The 19859-nt window shown below is 40.2% G+C and overlaps 1 protein-coding gene across 1 annotated transcript in view; it reads right to left on the minus strand.

Moving 5' to 3' along the window:
* The window catches only part of KAT6A (lysine acetyltransferase 6A), a 160889-nt gene that overhangs the window by 138675 nt on the left and 2355 nt on the right, over positions 1 to 19859 (minus strand). The window contains exon 2 of the mRNA XM_037005290.2: positions 18707 to 19623. Coding sequence (XP_036861185.2) covers positions 18707 to 19306 — 600 coding nt within the window. The 5' untranslated portion in view covers positions 19307 to 19623. The remainder of the gene's footprint in view (positions 1 to 18706; positions 19624 to 19859) is intronic.

Below are 19859 nucleotides of genomic sequence, written 5' to 3' on the forward strand. Positions count from 1 at the left end.
TGCCAGGACCTGGATACAAAGATTAATATCATGTAAGACTTAATAAATGGTTTAATAAATGTATGTAGTAATGCTAAAGGAGCATATGCTTTTTCTAATACCTATTATCTTTTACGAACAAGAGGCAATCCGATGTGACTGAAAGAGTACTGAGCTTGAAAGAGACTGGGCTCTAGTTTCATTTTTTTCCTTAACTAACCATGTAATTCCAGCCATCAGAGCACCTGCATTGCCGACATTACTACAAGTTGTTATATCAAAAGAAAAAATACGTGAAAGCAAAATTCTTTATAATCTGTGAAATACTTCAGAAACATGCCATTACCATCTATATGAAGTCTAGGGGAAAACTTTATTTCCCTTTTACCTTCTCTAGCTTTCTTGGCTGTAGTTAAGAGTTCATGGCTTAGCTAAAGTTATCAAAAACAAAATTGTTTATTTTTATCGTTTTTTCAAAGTTAGTAGATGATAGAGCCAGCTCACTTATAAAGCATTCAAAGAGAATAAAGGTTAAGTTTTTACAGATAATTTAAATAAAGTCCCAAACAGACAAAAGCAGGTATTCAACCACAGCTCAAAGTTGGAGCTGACACATTAACCAGGCCTTGATGCTCATACAATGGAGGGTTAGTGAGAACAGGAAGCCATGATGGCAGCACCAAGGGCAAAAGGGGCCAATAAGGAGTGGGTCTCCAAAAGTGCCAACAGTTGTGGTTATCACCCTGGCGGCCTTTCATCCTTCTCAATGATATGCTTGGTCAGTGCTCTAAACTGAAGTTGCTCATTTAAAATCCTGGCCTATTCTTCTGCAATGAGAGGAATGTATCTAACTCTGCCACCACAGATGTGTTATTCACCCTGTGGAATAATTCTTCAGATAAAACAAATCCTTTCTTCCACCATTAGAGAAAAAAAAAAAGATAAATGCATCGTGCTGACTTGGAGGTTACCCTATCACATCTTAACCACCAGCTCAAAAGTACAAGGGTAAAAGCTGCTTACAAAACACAGAAATATATAAAAAGCTAATGTTTGCTGGGGAGGATAGTGACTTCAAAACCATGATCTAAAGTCAGACATGTAATTTGGCTTTTTAATTCATATTCAATTTAACATTTATTATGGGTCTACAATGTTTTGCTTCTAGGTGCTTGTACGTGCTGTTCCCTCTGGAGGAACCACTCTCTCTCCCACCCCACACATTTGCTTCCCCACGTCACTAACCTCTCACATGTGACTTCCTCTGAGAAGACTTCCCTAACTTTCCCCACCCTATGCTCTCTGTTTCCACAGCACTATTTTATCCCATTAGAGCACTTATCACTATGTTAATTACAGAGACTGTCTCCTTCATTCAGAACCTACTCTGTGCCAGCACCCGCAAGATGTTCCATAAATAACCTGCAAAGCACACCAGCCATTGTGTCAGGTAGACGGGGATACAAAGATGAAAAACTAGATTCTAAATTCACTGTCTAGTAGGAGAGACAGGCTAAAGCAACAATACAATGTAAAATGGGCTATAATGGAGGTATGTGTAGGATATCAGGGACATGAAAAGAGATCTCTGAGTCAGCCTGGAATGAGGATAGGTGAGAAGGAAGAAGAAACAGAGCCTAAACCAAGTCTGCAAGGGTAAGTAAGAACTAACTGTTAAAGAAGAGAAAAACGATCACTCCAAAAAGGAGAGAAATAGGAGCAAGAGAAAACAAGGTGGATGTGAGGAACTGCAAGTCATTTGGAATATGCAGTGGTTCTTGAACTTGAGTTTGCACGAGAATCATCTGAAGGACTTATCAGCATACGTGTGGCTGGAACCCACCCCCAGTCTGTGATTCAGTATCCCTGGAATATGTCCCAGGAATTTGCATTCCAAACAAGTTCAGGTGACACTACTGCAACTTCTGGTCCCAGGACCACAGCTTGGGAACCACTGGTATAGTGGAAACAGAGGGCACATGAAAAACTAGCAGCAGACAAGTTTGGAGTTAACTTGTGGGGAGGACAGGGAGGATTAAGAAGGGGGTTAAAACTTACATCTACTATGCCACAGAACTTGGAACTGAAGAATTATAAACAGAAAAGTAAGTTTAATTTTAGAAAGATGGTAATATCTAACAGTTACAGAGCCCTGGACTGTATGTATTTTGTACTGTTCAGTAGCTACTAGCCATATATGGCTCTTTCAATTAAATTACAATTAAGTGAAATTAAAAATTCAGTTCTTCAATCAACCAGCCACATTTCAAGAGCTCGACAGCCATATATGCCTAGCAGCTATGGTATTGGGCACAGATATAAAACATTCTATGATCACACAGTTCTACTAGACAACACTAATGTATATTAATTCCTTAAATCTTTACAACTTCACAATGACAGGCACTGTGTATTTTATAGAAAGAAATGCGTTACTCAAGGTCATAAAACAAGAAGTGCCAACATGGAATGCAAACCCAGATGATCTGGTTCTTGAGCCTGTGTTCTTAACAACTTAATAATAACATCATTCTTGGTAATAATGTGGACTGGAGGGAGATGAACCTGAAGGAAAGAAAACCAATGAGGATGCTACTATAAGGTGAATCAGGAGAGAAAGGGTGGGGAGCTGCACAAAGAGACCAGCAGCTGGAACACAGAAAAGGTTAATGGAAAGAGATGTTAAAGAAGAAAAGACTGGTGATGGACTAAAACTGATCCAAGAGGTGCAAGAGGTACAGAAGACGGCACCAAAGTTTCTGTTTTAGGAATAAGAGTCAATGGCAATGGACATCACAGTAAGAAAACAGAAAAGCAAGCTGGACAAGGGTGAAAAATTCCATCTGGATTATGGATCTGAAGTGACTGAGATAAGACACTACACAGTGGGATACAGTTGGATTAAGATATGACAGTCATTAGTATAAAGGAGGTGAGTCTAGAGATAACTCAGGAAGGTTGAGACAATAAATGGGTAAAGAACAGAACCTCAGGAACCCAACATGTAAGATACAGGCAACATATAAAAAGCCAGAACACTGAAAACAAGTTACCAGAAATACGGGAGGAGCGGAGAAAGACACCTACAAAGAAGTGTCAAGGTAGAAGAAAATGGTCAACAAGTGCTGAATGCTGACAGGCCAAGTAAGATAAAGTCAGATAACTACTTACAAGAACCACTTCTAATGGTGTTGCAGGGCCAAAGGCCATATTGCAACAGATTTGGAGTAAATATAGCCCGTTTTTTGGAGAAGTTTCAAAATGAAAGGAAGGAGACAGGATATAGATGAAAAGAAAGATCTGGAGGAGTATTCTGCATATTTTTACTCTACTTTAATAGGAGAGACATGACCATGCTAAGAGGCAAAGAGTGAAAAGACGGAACATTACTGATGGAGTAAGGCCCCTGAGCCAGAAGAGAAGAGGATCCTGCACATAGATGGAGAGACAAGACACTTCTTTAACATCCTGTGAAAAGGTAGCAAAAGGGGTAAAAGTAACTACAGATGCGTTTAGGTTAGTGTAGGGGCAGGGGGCAGAAGTTGAATGAGCTCATACAGCCATATAGGTTCTACTCTCTTCAAAAAGTAGGATACGGGAGTGTGTGTTGACAATGAGAAAGGCAAAAGGGTTGGAGGAAATGCCGAATTGCTGCAGAAAGAACAGACTACAGACACAGATATACATCCCCAAACACAGCTAAGATTAGAGGCCACAAAATATTAAGTGGCACCCTACCACATGGTTTGTGCTTTTATCTTCAAAATGAAACAGCCCCATAAAGGAGCAGGGAGAGAAAATGGTTGGCTCAATTTCAAGGTTAGGGTTTGCAATTTTGATGCAGGAGTAAAGTAAGTAACTGAGGAGATAAACCCATAAGGCCAATCAACCAGAAGAAAAGCATCAGTGACGGGAGGGGGCACATTAGAATCACAAAGGGAACTTTCTCCCAACTATATACCATATGAGACCTGGATGAGATAAAACAACAGGTGTAGCAGGAGTGTGGAGAAAAAGATGGAAGATTAGGGCACTTCTGGTAAGGGAGTAGGATAAAACAAAATTGAGGTTTCCAGAAATACACTGTCCTAGGTTCAAAGTGTATTCAGGAGAGTAAGTGTGAAATATGTTATTTAATGTAGCTCTTGCTTCTGTCCCCTGACTCCCTCTATACGAGTTCCCACTAGAGAGATGTCAGTTCTAAGAGTTACAGCAGTGGTTCTCTGCCCTGGCTGTACATTAGTTGGTGTGGGGAAGTTGGGGGTTCCTATGGCCAGGATCCTCACTGAACTTAAACCACCTTATGATGTAACTGGACTGTTGCTGGGCTGCCGCTTCCACACCTTTAGGCAATAAGCTATTATTGCGCTATATAGAGAGCTCAGCCCAGATGCAAACCCAGATTATCTGGTTCTTGAGCCTGTGTTCTTAACACAGAGATGCTAGTGCTCAACCTACGGGAGAACAAGCTGGGTAATAAACCCTTTCACCCCAAGAACGTTTTGCTGTCGATTCCTTTGGTCACACTGAATCCATAGCGAACTTGCCCGGGGCTGAAACACATTGGCAAGACAATTGGTGTAGTCGGCAGGATTCACTGTTGACCAAGGGAAAAGACAGGCTGCACTTATGGGAGGGGTGCTTCAGCGGGCTGCCCCTGTGAATGGGGAAACAGTGGATTGTCCCCCAATGGGTATGTGGTCTGAGGTGGCTTGCCTCCTAGAGAACTCGGCCCCACCCCAGGACTGGAAGCAAGTGGAGGTGACACCTGAAGCAGTAGGGGTGGCCTTTGGTATAGTAACCAGATCCTTTGAGAAGCAGAGTGCCTATGAGGCAGCAGGGACTGTGGGTTGGCTGCTTCTCACAGTCTTAAAAAGGTCTACAGAGGAGACCCAAGGAATGGCGGCACGAGAACACGAGTTGCAGACTTCAGCAGATTCCCTGAGGAGAGAAGTGGCATTGTTGCAAGAGGCGGCACGAGAACGCCAAGCTGCAGACTTCTCTGGATGCCCTGAGGAGTAATGGTATTGATGCAGGAGGAGGAGGCACAAGAACACCAGCTGCAAACCTCTGTGGATTCCCTGAGTAAGGAGATGGCCTTGATGTGGGAGGAGGCAGCAGGAGAGTGCCGGCAGCAAGGTGCCATTGGAGACGAGATGGCAGCGCTGCCAGGTGTCCTGAAGGAGGAAGAGGCCATCAAGGAAAAGGACGAACTCCTGAGGGAAGCACAGGCAGAGGTGGCTCAAGAACATCAGCTGTGAAGCATTGAGCTGAAGATAAGAGACCTGAAGACTGAGCTGGCATTGCTGGGAGGCGCTGTAGCAGAGGAGGCACTCGGGGGAGGGGAGAGAAAGGTGCCATCAGCCCCAGAAATGGAGGAGCTGGGGAAGGATGAAGGGGTGGTGTTGGAGGCACTGGCACCTCCTATATTGAAAGCATGCCCAGTGGTTGTAAAGAAAATAAAAACCCAGCAGTTGAAAGTTCCCCAAGGAGAGGGGCATCCCCCTCCCCAGGTTGGGGAGCACTCTATGCCCCACCCCTATACTCAGGCTGAGCTGGTGGATTTGGGCTCCTGGTTTAGGCAGAAGCCCTCAGAGTCAATATCAGCTTGGCTCCTGCGTCTGTGGGACTTAGGGGTGGATGGAATTGTTCTGTGAAGATCAGAGATGGGAAAGCTGTCTTCCCTGACAGTGTGCAGCCCACCTTGAGGCAGGGATTGCAAAATGCATATCAGACCCCAGGGAGTCACTCCCTCCTCAATTGGCTTATGGCTGCACTTCGTGCTGTGTGGCCCAATCCGGGTGATCTGCAATCCTCTCCTGTTAGATGGCAGATGTATGCTGAGCTCCAACAGGTGTTACGAGAGCTCGGCATAAGAAGTGCCATCTATAGTCCAGAGAATTATAACCTAGATGAAGAGATTTTCACTACTGGGATGAGAAATATTGTACTTCAAACGGCTCCTACATCCCTCTTTGGGTCTCTAGTGGCCATTCTTTCCCCTCACTTAGGGCAGCCCATAAGCGAGGTGACACATACAGTAGCAGACTTAGGAGAGGCAGAAGCAAAGAGAATCGGAAAGAAATAAGACCTGTTACTCGTAAGAATTTACAGGGCCCTATGAAGGTTACGAGAACCCAGATGTGGGCTGATTTAATACGGGCAGGAGCAGATGGAAGGAATTTAGATGGAAAATCACATAGAATTTTACTAGAGCTATGGCAACAGCTGAAACCAGAGCAGCAGCTCCAGCCATTAAAGCCAAAGAGGCAGAGGTCAGAGACAGAGCCACAAGTCCAGCCTGTGTGTTTGCAACACTTCCTGCTGGAGAACGAGCCAACCTCACTTGAGCCCACACAGGAAGGAGACTGAGGAACACAGTTTGACTGAGGGAAAGGTCAAGGTATCTGCCCTGAGGGACCAGGGGGGGCCCGAAGGCCACATGTTGAAATAGCTATCCATCGGTCCCCAGTGAACATACAACGTGTCCTGGCTCTGGTGGACACTGGGGCTGAATGTTCACTGATTCATGGTAACCCTGAGCAGTTCCCCGGGACCCCCACGATCATAGATGGATACGGGGGGAAGGCTATCAGGGTGAAAAAAGCCCAAATCCCTTTGGAAATAGGGCGTCTACCCCCAAAAGAGTATACTGTGTATATATCTCCTATCCCTGAGTATATTTTGGGGATTGATATCCTGTAGAGTCTATGGCTGCAGACCACTGCAGGTGAGTTCAGACTGAGAGTACATGTGGTGAAGGCAGTTCTGAGGGGACATGCTAGGCACCCGCCCATAGCTTTGCCTGTGCCTTGCCGGGTAACTAATACCAAACAATACAAACTTTCTGGAGGGCATAAAGAGATTGGAGAAACTCCAGAAGCTGGAAACGGTGGGTATTATAAAGCTCACTCATAGTCCTTTCAATTCCCCAGTGTGGCCAGTAAAAAAGCCAGATGGTTCCTGGTGTATGACTGTGGATTACAGAGAACTGAATAAAGTCATACCCCCCTATGCATGCTGCTGCCCCTCTATTGCAGGCCTGATGGATACCCTCAAGCCATGACCTAGGAACATACCATTATGTGGTAGATCTTGCTAATGCCTTCTTTTCCATTGACATTGAGCAGGAGAGTCAGGAACAGTTTGCCTTCACGTGGGAAGGACGGCATGGACTTTCACCATCCTCCCACAGCCCCACATAGCCCAGGACTTGGCTACCTGCAAGAAACTGCCAACAGTGCGGCTGTACCATTATATTGATGATGTCATGCTCACGTCCGATTCTCTTTCAGATCTAGAAGGTGCAGCACCTAGATGGCTGCAACACCTACAGGAGAAAGGATGGACTGTGAACAGCACCAAGGTTCAGGGACCTGGTTTGTCTGTCAAATTCTTGGGGTTCATCTGGTCGGGTAAGACCAAAGTTATACCAGAAGCAGTTACAGACAAAGTCCAGGCCTTTCCTACCCCCACAACTGTAACATTGCTACAGGAGTTTCTGGATCTTTCAGGCTACTGGGGAGTGTTTATCCCACACTTGGCACAAATTCTGAAGCCCCTTATACCAGCTGGTATGAAAGGGCGTCAGGTGGGACTGGGATTAGACATGTGCATCTGCCTTTACTATAGCAAAATGGGCAGTCAAGGCCATGCAGGCCTTGAGTGTGGTAGACCCATCAAGGCCTTGTGAGCTGGATGTTCATGTGATTGAAGATAGTTACGGCTGGGGTCTCTGGCAGTGGCTTGAACAACTCGCCAACCCACTGGATTCTGGTCACAACTCTGGAAGGGGGCAGAGGTACGATACACTTTGATAGAAAAACAACTGGCTGCTGTGTATCATGCCTTGCTGGCTACAGAACCCATCACTGGAATGGCCCCAGTAAAGTAATAACCGCCTATAACATCTTGGGGTGGGTATGAGACTGGACCCAAAAGTCAAGGAGTGGTGTGGCACAAACACCCACACTAGCCAAGTGGGCTGCTTACCTGCAGCAGCGTAGTGCCCTCTCTAGTAGGCCCTTGAGTGAAGAACTGCAATGCTTATGGGGGCCAGTGACATATACTAGTGAAAAGCAGGAAGAACTTGCTTTTGAACCATTAGTAGCAAAGAGTCCCTATAGGGAGGGAAGAGCCCCTATACCCGAAAATGCATGGTATACAGATGGCTCCAGCCGTGGGCAGCCCCCAAAATGAAGGGCTATAGCTTTCCATCCTAAGACTGAGACAATATGGATGGAAGATGGTGAGGGAAAGAGCAGCCAATGGGCAGAATTGCGGGCTGTGTGGCTTGTGATCAGCCAGGAGCCCTCCCCTAGAGTTGTCTGCACTGACAGCTGGGCTGTCTGTCGGGGCTTGACCCTGTGGCTACCAACCTGGTACCACACCAACTGGCTGGTTGGTCACCAACACCTTTGGGGACAAGAATTATGGCAAGACTTATGGGCCTGTGGTCAGACCAAAATAATTACAGTACACCATGTGACAGGTCATTTACCACTGGCATCCCCAGGAAATCATAAGGCAGATAAATTGGCCCAGATACGTTGGTTAGAAGGACAGCCTGCCTCTGATGTAGCCCAATGGCTACATCAGCGTTTGTTGCATGCAGGACAAAAGACAATGTGGGCTGTAGCCCATTGGTGGGCTTGCCTTTGACCTTCAAAGAAGTTAGTAGAGCCCAGCAGGAGTGTGTCATGTGCTCCAGAAGACTTACACCGAGTTCCACAGCAATGTAGAACAATAGCTAAGGGGTCTATACCCCTTGTCAGGTGGCAGATAGACTATATTGGGCCTCTACCTGTGTCAGAAGGATATCAGTATGCGATGACTTGTGTGAACACGCTACTGGACTTCTGGTTGCTTTCCTACCCATTGTGCAGACCAGAAGGTGACCAAAAGAGGCCTGGAGCGTCTCTTTGCTGCCTATGGTCGACCACAGGCAATTGAGAGTGATCAGGGCACCATTTTTACTGGACATACACTGCAAGAATGGGTACGACAGCTGGGAATCAAGTAGAAGTTTCATGGGCCCTACAGTCCTACCACAGCAGGCACAATGGCTTGTTAAAATCCGGACTAAAGTCAGATACCAATAGTCTGTGAGGATGGTCAGTCCGCTATGGACTGTACTATGGCGTTTGAATGACACCCTGAAAGGGAGCTTTGGGCCCCTTGGACATGTTAACACATATGGCTGCGTCCCCCATACAACTGCAAGTACAAACTAAGGAAGAATCACTGAAGCCGAGGTTTGGCCACCAGAATAACATCTTGCTGCGAGCACCAACTGCACTGAACCCTGGAGACTCCATTGAGTGGATGTGGCCTTGGACCTTTCAACACATGAACCAACGATGGCTGGCTCTCCTGGCACTTTGGGGACAAGGCCTGGAAGCTGGCCTCCTCTGTATTCCTGGAATAACAGCAGAGTGGCCGCCAAAGGTCACAGTAGTATATCCTGAATGGCCAGAAGGTAGGAGCATCTTACCAGAGAGTTTTGTTTTATCATTATAGCCAGTGCATGCACCTCCAGTAGCACTATATATAGACCCTTCAGTAACCCCCATGGGGAAAGAAGTAAAAGTACAGTATACTAGACCTGGAAGGGACCCCCTTCCTGCTACAGTCCCATCACAGGACCACTCTCTTGCATGCATCCTACCTGATGGACAAGATTTGCCTATGTTGGTGGCATTAAAACATGTGTCTTATCACCCCTAAAGTCTTTGTGGATTGGGAACTTCCTCTGGCTTGAGGATTATTATAATTTTTGTGTCAAAATCTTGCTGTATCTTAGTTTTTATTATCTCTAAGTTGTTGTTATCCTCTGTTGCTATTGTGGAATCTGGTTACAGTGCTCCAGCTTTCTCGCACAGGAACCAATGCAGAAGATCGAAAGCGTGTAGATTGTAAGGCGAGAATCCTGGAGGGTTGGAGTGTCGGGAAGTTGGGGTTCGTATGGCCAGGATCCTCACTGAACTTAAACCACCCGATGATGTAACTGGCTTGTTGCTGGGCTGCTGCTTCCACACCTTTAAGCAATAAGCTATTATTGCGCTATATAGAGAGCTTGGCCCAGTGCTCTGGGTGAAAGCAGAGACTCTAGTGCTCAACCTACCACCAGGAGTACAAGCCGGGTAATAAACCCTTTCAACCCCAAGAACGTTTTGCTGTCAATTCCTTTGGTCATACTGAATCCACAGCGAACTTGCCCAGGGCTGAAACCCATTAGCAAGACAGTTGGGCACGGAGACTAATTTTGAAAATCCTGAAATCTGGGCCACTGCTACAGTCTGATTTAACTGGTCTGTTATTTCTTAAGGCTCCTCAGGTGACTCTAAGGTGGGTTTAGTGTCAAGAACCACTACTTTACAAAGAACAAGGCTTTAGATTTATGTTACAGAATTAGATAAATGAAATACGCAGGAACATGGTGAATGAGGATCTAATCGCTAAGACAGATACAGTTAAAAATACCCTGAATAGAAAAACTGGGAGACCTCTAAAGCACAACATCACACTCAACAAACACAAAAATGCAATGTGTCCAAGAGTTCTGTTACAGGTTCTCAAAAACTCACAAATTAAATGCTTCCCTATAGTCAATGACTAAGAAAAAGAAAAACCTGTGCTTTATTGAGCAGAACTGAAAACCAACACTAACAGCAGCTCTCTGGATTAGCTACAGCTCACAATTCCCTGGAGAAAAGCAACCTGTGGTATAAGCATGGTAACATCCCACACACACATGGAATCCACCTCTTCTACCCAAAAGGTAAATGACAAAGGAATCAGCTGTCTTCTTCCACACACAGAAAGAAAGTTTTTTAGCTGCCAGATTTTCTTTCTGTATCAGTCATTTTATCCTTAACAAGTTTTACCAATAATCTTAAAACCGCCCAATTGTTTGCAGATAACTGTCTCCAATCTTAACCTTTATTTGCCACTATTCTAATGTATTCTCTAAGTTTTACAACAAAATAAAAGTAATACAGAGATTAACTTTGGTCATACAGACTAAAAAAGACAAACATAATCTGTTGTCTGCTGTCTTCCCTGTAGTTTGTTTACTGGTATTGCAATTCACCCAGAATATAACAGTGAGTGATAGATTGTACACTCCTAATCTACTCCACCGATATTTAATGCCTTTAATAAGAATTACTTAGTAGAAAGGCTTGTACCTTTCTATCTCGGTCTTAAAATTTTTAAACCCTAACCAATTATCCACATCACTCAAAGGTCATCTGAGGCAGGCTTTCTGAAAATCAGATTGAACTGCAAATGCACATTTTTTTCTCCAAAACTCAAGGAGTATTTTTCCTTCCAGCATTAAGGTAGCTCAGCATGTTAATATTTAGCTAAAAACATAAGACAACTTTTCTAATTTGGGCCATAAGAAATGAGTCGTTTTCAAACAAAACTGTCTTCAAACACTGAAACAAGCTGATTTACATACTTGCGGCTTGTAAAAACCACCAAAATTCTCTAGACCAGGATTTATTCTATGATTTCCACTAAGAAAGAGAGTTCTAGCTACATTATTTTATACTCTTTGTTCTCTAATACTAAAAAGCAGTACTACAGCCTAATGAAGAAAAAGCATAGAACGGAGAAGGGCCTGACCACTTCTCCCAGATGTGATTAACTTGCTGCATGGCACTGAACAGGACACTTTAATCTCTGGCCCTCAGTTTCTCTATTTGTGAAATAAGATTAGAATCATTGTTACCCAAGATTGCTACTGGCTCAAAATTTTACAAATGCAAATTTAATCCTTTTCTAAGAACTTAAATATACTTTGTAAGCATAATATAATCCAATTATTAAATAAACTTTAATCAACAGAACAGCAGGACTTATTTTTTCTTAGCAGGTTTTATTTTTTTTAATTGGTGGTAGTTAAAATAATTTGACTCAGAATGGTATTCTGCAAATATAAATGCTATGCTACTATAATCTCTATGCTTAATTTCAATCTTTAACCAAATAGTGCCATACAACAAACTGTTTCTTCACCTGTTTCCTAATGAAGTTGTAAGTAATTCTTTGGACTTGAATTTACAGAGTTAAGCACAGTGTTGATGAAAGCCATCTGTTGGGAACTATGTCTTTCCTATCAAAGGGAAAAAAAAGAAGAAACAGCCTAGGTTTTCCTGGGAACCAGCTGCAGCTGAAGAGTCCTAATCCTGCTCCAGCTGGGCAAAGCAGAAGGGTGAAGGCGCTACTGGTCTAATTCATCTGCAAATCCTTTGTGAATTGACTCCACCCCGAGTAGCCAACTAATAAACAATGTTATCAACTGAGGCTCTTAATAATTCCTATATATAACATTTATGTTTCTTTAAAAAAATCTTAAATCATAGCATGAAAATTATTTATTATTGTAATTTTAAAAAACATTTCCAGTTCATCAGAAAAAAATTTTTTTCTAATTCTACTTTAACCAGCAAACTTGGCACCCAGACTCTACCCTCTCATATAGCTAAGAACCAAGGCAGTGCAGAAAATACAATTTCTCCACTACTCTAATAGAAGGAGAAAAAATATCTGTCAAGAAGATTCTTACCAGCTCAAGAAGCCTGGAATGATATAATTCTTTTTTCCAGATTCATCAAAGAGTTCTTGTTATCTATTTGCTTTCACTAAGTGTAATGTAAATATGTAATGTAACAAAGTACTGGACAAATAAAAAGGAGGCTGCAAGGACAAGAAAGATAACTTATTTTACATACATCCATTTTCCATTTGGTGCTTTAGGAGAAGCCATAATGAACACTTGTATTATTAAACATTAAATAGCTATTATATATTATGCTTATAAAACTTGGAACCATGTAAAGTTCTTTTGAGACTTCAATAAGTATATGTTAGAGCAGTCAGAATAGGGCCGAACACACTGTTAGCCCTTAACAAATGTTAGCTATTAAAAGGTTTCTATAAGCAACTGCTTACATTCCCTTGGCCTACTGATGACATACAGCAAAGAAAGAGGTCAAGATGGCTAGATCCTCTGTAATCTCTATTCCCAAAGCAATTTGTAGTATCTGATGTCTTCATTAATTTCTTCCCTTTATTAGAAGTTAACTCAAGAAAGAGTGAAGTGCTAGTAATTTTAAGTCTGAGAAAAATGTCAGCTGTGTGCACTGGCTGGGTAAAGAAGTTTTGGTTAACAATGGTTAAACTAAAGTGTGCTTCAGTAGCTCGTTTCCTTTCAGAGTATGTCATGGACTGAAAACTACACACACAGAGCTCACAAGCTAACTCAAAGACAAAAAAAATCTGTACAGTTGATTGTATTTAAACAAATATTGCAATACAAATACATCTCTGCCTGAATTATTTTTAAATTTGTTTTGTTTTGTTTTATAAGAACAAGTCTGCTGAGACAAAGTCAATTCTAACCTATACTTAATCCATCCAAATGACTGGTTATTAACAAATTTTTATTTCTAGCTAACTTCTCAGAGCCCACATTTGGAGTCACCAAAACATGGTATAAACAATGGTGTAAGAAATGTATAAAAAATATAATTATTGAGATCAGTCAGTCACAAACTCAAAAACATTACAAAATCTACATTATCCATTTTGCTGTGTCCTTGCCATTACTTGAAAAATATAGCCAACTAACTACATATGGTTAGGATAATTTTCTCTAAAATAATCCTTCTTTAATAAAAAACTGATAGACTTGGCATCATCCTCCATTCCCTCCTCTACAACATAAGAATTAAATCTTGCAATACAGGCATATCTTGTTTTATTGTTCTTCACTGTATTGTGCTTCACAGATATTGTGTTTCTTACAAATTACAGGTGGTAAAACTATGTTGAGCAAGTCTATTTGCACCATTTTTCCAAAAGCATTTGCTCACTTCCTGTCTACACCACATTTTGGTAATGCTCAAAATATTTCAAACTTTATTATTATTATATTTGAAATGGTGATCTGTGATCACTGATTACCACCCACTGGAAGCTCAGATGATGACTAGAACTTTCTAGCATTAAAGTATTTTTTAATTAAGGTAGGTATGCTTTTTTTTTTTGGACATATTACTATTGCACACTTAATTAACTATAGTATAATGTAAACATAACTTAAACGCACCGGGAAACTGAAGAATTCATTTGACTCACTTTACTGCAGTAGTCTGGATCTAAACCCACCATATATCTAAGGTATGCCTGTAATTATAAAGTACACTAGCTTGCATGCTCTCATAGGGAATCTTAATACACACCATTAAATTGAGAACTTGTTCCACTTACTACTAACTAATTTCCTCGACTTTTACGTAGTTGTCTTTGGCTTTCAAAAGATTTTTTGGTTGTTTTTAAGTAAACAATCATTCTGTCCAGCAGTCAACACAACCTGAATTTAATAGCATAAACAATTACTATAAAGTATCTTAGCAACAGGATATCTGAAATTGAAATTACCAAGCTTACATTTATAAACAATTTTATAATACCACTAACTCTAACGTATTAAATGTGAAACAATTTTACCACAAAGGCTATTTCCAAATAGCTAAATCAAAACTTTAACACTCTTAACTCTCAGTAACTTGAAAACATATTACCATTCTAATCTGCACCTCTACATCAAAAATCTAGTAAGTTCTTGTCAAAGCCCTGCTTATTCTATGAATTTAAAATACCAAATTCTGTTAACACAAAATAGTTTGGACTCTACTAAGCATTTACTATACTGAGCTATAACTTTTATTAGTAGGCTATAGACTTAGTTGGTCTTTCTGCTCCAGGTTACCTAGCTGGATAACAACCTGAACAAAAGCATTCGCTGACAATACTTTCTCTTTTTTTTCCAACTGCAATGCTGTAATAAACTATAATTTTATTCCTCAATACTACTCTACAGAATAACAACACCTTAATGATTTGGCTGATTGCCATAAAAAGTATAGTTTTCTGGACTAGTAATATGGAACATAACCTATATGTATTCAAGTAAATTATTCTTTGTGTAAAATGAACCCAGAAGTTTGAAATCAAAGTGAAAATTATTCCTGAAATAGATCCTTCTAAGATTCAGTGTCTGAAGGTAATTTTTTAAAGGAACCATCACAATCTCAAATAATCAGCCTCACGCAAGAAAACATCAATTATTTCTGAGATTCACAATGCCTAATTGTCATGAAAAAATTAGTGAATGTAAAGACCTAAAAGTTACATTTCATAAACTAATAAAGGTTCAAAAAAAAACTCTGTCCACATTTCTATGCTATCTGTCTTAATCCCCAGAAGGACGGAAATCCTAAAAGCACTGTTCATGGTAGGCATCTAAGTGTCTGCTGAAATGAATAAATGAGGTAAATGAAATTATCTTACAGTATTATCTAAATTTCAAAAAGAAATTTTGCAAGGAGGAAGTTTGTTATTATTAAGCCAATTACATACTATCTCCCTTACCTACATCCCACAATTCAAAGGAAAGCAACATTTTGTCCCAAATGAAAGCATTCTGTTACAGCCATGCAACCAATACCCAAACTCCAAGTCAGAAAACTTTAGTGACAACTGAAATGAAAATCAGTAAGCACAGAAATTATTTTTAAGAAAAAAGCATCATGTAGACAAAACTAAGCTTTTTATGGACCTCAGGTATACAAAACAATTATTCGTAGTCTTTATTTCTGAAAAATTCTTACCATTAGTTCAAACTCAGTTTCAGAATTCATTTTATGATAGAGAAAAGAGGGACACAAACAGTAAAGGGGTGGGAGTAGAATGTGTCCCTTCATAATTAGAGAATGTGCTATGAAGTTAACACCAAGATGTTCATAACTGTGTGCCTGAGTGCAGTGACAGGCACCAGAAGACATAACTCCCAAGAGGCAAACAGGTACGGACAGCTGTTACCAAGAGCCTAGAGCCAGACTCTCCAAGTTCAAATCCTGCCTCTGTCACCAATATCTCTGTGACTTGGATAAGTTACTGAACCTCTTTTATGCCTCAGTTTCATCTATAAATTAACAGTACCTGTATCATGGAGTTGTATGAGGATTATATGAGTTAATACATGTATAGCTTTAAAGTAATGCCTGGCACGTTAGGAACACATCATTAGGTCAAACAAACTATCAACTACCACAGCCTAAAGCTAACTCAGAAATGTCCCTTATAATATAAAACTTTTAAATCACAGTATCCCACAGATTCTTCTTACTATCAGTGTGAAAACACACTTAAGTTCAAGTGTCTTCACAAATAATCTTAAAAATATTTCTACAGTTGATCTCACTGACCTGAGCAAAAACCACTCAGTTGCTGAAAACCTAACATACAGTTCTACGGTTCCTTCCAAATATTAATATCACAAAAAATAAATAAATAAAAAGTTAGAACTGATATAGAAGAAAGTCAAGAGGACTTGCTCAGGCGCTCCATATAGTCCTTGAATTTCATCTCTCATCCCACAGCTGACCAGGCAAATAGATATATTTGCATTCCAGAGAAGAGAACACCATTTCAGTTCTAAGCAGAGTGCCTAGCCCACAGTAGGTGCTTAATAACTATTTGTTGAATTAATTAATGCCTAAAAGTGAAACTACTTCTGGTCTATACTTGCCTTTCTCCATCACTGTCAAATACACTCTGGATAATTTTTTTGAGAATATCTAGTTTCACAACAATTCCTTTGTAGAAGTAACTGGATAGGTTTAAAAAAAGGAAGGAAAGTGGTGAAAATACAATAAAAGAAGCATACATATCATCTGTTCAGAGTAGGAATAATTTCTAATCCTGAAGTTCACTGTATCATGCATGATCTTGAACGTGAGCTTTTCTTAGCTTTGGAGAAAGTCACTTAGGAAATTCATTGTTGAAAATAAGACTCCATTTAAAAATATACACCAGATCTCATCAACTCTAATTTTGTAGATATCATGAAATCAATTTTCCTATCAGACCAATACACATACACAGAAGTCTACTCAACGAAACTCAATTTTCCCAAATGTATACTCCAAGTTTAGAACTTTGGTTAACACTACCATATATTAGAGACTAAAGAAGTATTTCTAACCAAAGCAAACCAGCAGATCTCTACTGGATTACACTTTTTTTTAAAGCAAAGGTCTCAGGGCGGCTGCAAAATAAGGACTGTTGGATTACATGGTTCTCAAGGTCCCTTTCAAAAGTATAATCCTAGGGTGATGGGACTCAGATTTGTCCTACATTGTACTAAATTGATTACTTTTTAAAAATATGTACAACTGACATTTTATGTATGGCTAATGTTTCCAAAAATTATCTAATTCAACAGAAATTATAATAAAAGCAAGCACCCAGGTGTCCTAACAAGAATTTATAATACTCATTTACAAATATTACACTGAATTCATTCTAAACTATAAATTATGTTCTGTTTCCACACAATTAACCTGTAGATCATTTGGTAACGGTGGCAGGAATCAGTCAATCCTTATATCTCATTTACCTCCAGCCACATGTGATCAAGAAACAGTTCTTACAGTTGAACTACAGAATAAAAGTATTTTAGTTATTTGTCCACCTTGAATTCTTAATACACAACTCTTAATAAGTGCTCAAATGATAAAGAACCATTTTAAGAATGGGATTCTCTATCAATTTATGACTATCAGAATCATTTTAAGGGTAAAACAGTAAGATGTTTCGATTCCAAAGTTCACTGGGAAAACTGAACCCTAAAAGAGATCTCTAAAAACTTCATCAAAGAAAAAATACTGTTAATTTTCAACTGCTATTTAAACAAAAATCTACAGGTGTGTTATTAATTGCAATAAATCTAGATAAAAATCTCAAATATTTTTAAATACATTGTGTTAACTTCACAATCTTCTCATCCTATGAGTAGCCTCCATGATCTTGAGCCAAACGAAGATTACTTTACTATCGTATACTAAAGCACACAATTACTTAAAAAGTACTACCACTCTCCACAGAACAATTCAGGGCACTTGAAACAAATGTACAGCTTAGACACTAGGTCGATGTAAAAAAACTACTAACAAAATCCTTCTCATCCCTGAATATTTATTTAAGGGCCAAAATTATTGTAACAACATACTTTCAGTACTGCACAAAATAATGGCATAAAAACACACAGCACAGTAAGGTATACCATCTATGTATCAAAATTACCAACTCCCCAGAACTTTACTAATATAGGATACTGTATTACTGACCCATGTGCTTAAACCTGTCATAAATAACAAGAACTGATCATATACAAAGAATAATACATGACAGAAAATCAGAATACAAGCAGCAGAAATTAAGAATTGCTAAATTTGCATAGCTACTACTATGGGTCCAGAGAAGCAGTCCCATTCCTAATGATAATCTGCAACAAAATGGAAAAAAATCTCCAGCATTTGGCTGCTGATCAACTTGAGCAATAGGTATGTTAAGTAATTTTATATAAGTTTTAAAGTTGTATGCTACCTTTCAATTCAAATCTAAATAAACGCTTTTTGGCAGATCAATACTCAGCACTTTGACTCTTAGGTGTCAAAATATTTCAAGTGTCAGAACAATTAGCATCAACTGAGTTGTCACACCTAGAACTTGCCAATGAAAAACCAGAGGTGTCATTCCACAAAAGTCCCCAAACAAAACTTGGATGTAACTTCTACCTAACTTTTCTAGAAATGTGACTCTGTAGCATCTGTATTAGCTCTATGAACACTGAGGCATATATCATTCTCACCTTATCCTTTTCATGTGGAAGAAGTGACACTGGAGGTAAAGAGGAAAGAGACTCACAACTCTCTTTCCCATCCACATTGGCTGCTTTAGTGTTGAGCCGATAAAGAGGTCCATCTTTAAGGAGTCTGCCGTGGCCAACGGCACGTTTAATGGCCAATCGTAACTGCTGGTGAAAGCCAGAGGCTGCACTGCCTCCGAATAATGCAGACACATCCTTCTGACCTTTCAAAAAACGCTCAATGCTTTTCAAAGTTGAGCCACTGGACTCAGCCAAGCCTTCAACTGCTCGCTTGATCAGTTTATTCCAATCTGCATTTTGTTTATTATCCAATTTTCCATGGTTTCGAGGTTTAGGAAGTGCTATTCGTCCAGGATTATCAGGATCTTTATAGGAATTGAGTCCTTTATTTGAGACTTTTAAAATTGTTCCATCTTTAACACTCAATTCCAATTGTTCTAAAACAGTTTTACGATCCAAGCCATGGGATGAAGACACTGCATTGCATATCCTTTCTTCTGAAGGACGTTGTTTCTGCTTCTTCACTTTTTTGATGGCCTCCAAAATCCACTCAGTATACAGCGGGTTAGCGAGTTTTACCATGGTGAAGGATTCTGTATATCCATAGAGTCGTTATCCCTTATCCTGATGCTCAGTAAGTTTTACACCATGGAAAACAACATTCTCGGAAGCTGGAAACCAGCTAACCATAGCATACAAGTTTTCTGACCCGAGTCCTTCCTCCTTCCATAAAACAGAATGCCTCCCCACTTTCACTTCAGAAATCAAAACAACCTGTTATTTGAAATGTCTTCAAACTTCCTAATGAATTTCGCAATAGCACCATACATGGGTCTCTTCATAAAGTTGTAAGAATTCAAGAACATCTCATGCCCAGCAGAAAAATGTACATTTCATGCCTGAAAAACAATTAAAACAAGGTCAGTTTTCTATCAAGGCCTATATTATAAATAAGCTATAACTGACACATCTTAGCCTTTAAAAGCAATCAAATAGCAAGTATCTGTTGAGCACCTGTAAGAATTTAATTTTCACGTGTCTCTATAAACATTCCAAAATAATCATGTATATAAACCACTGGGATAAAAGAAGGGAAAAAAAAGGTGATTAGGATCTGAGGATGAGAGGTACTATC

This window comes from Manis javanica, chromosome 12 (genome assembly GCF_040802235.1).
Source record: "Manis javanica isolate MJ-LG chromosome 12, MJ_LKY, whole genome shotgun sequence".
NCBI lineage: Eukaryota > Metazoa > Chordata > Mammalia > Pholidota > Manidae > Manis > Manis javanica.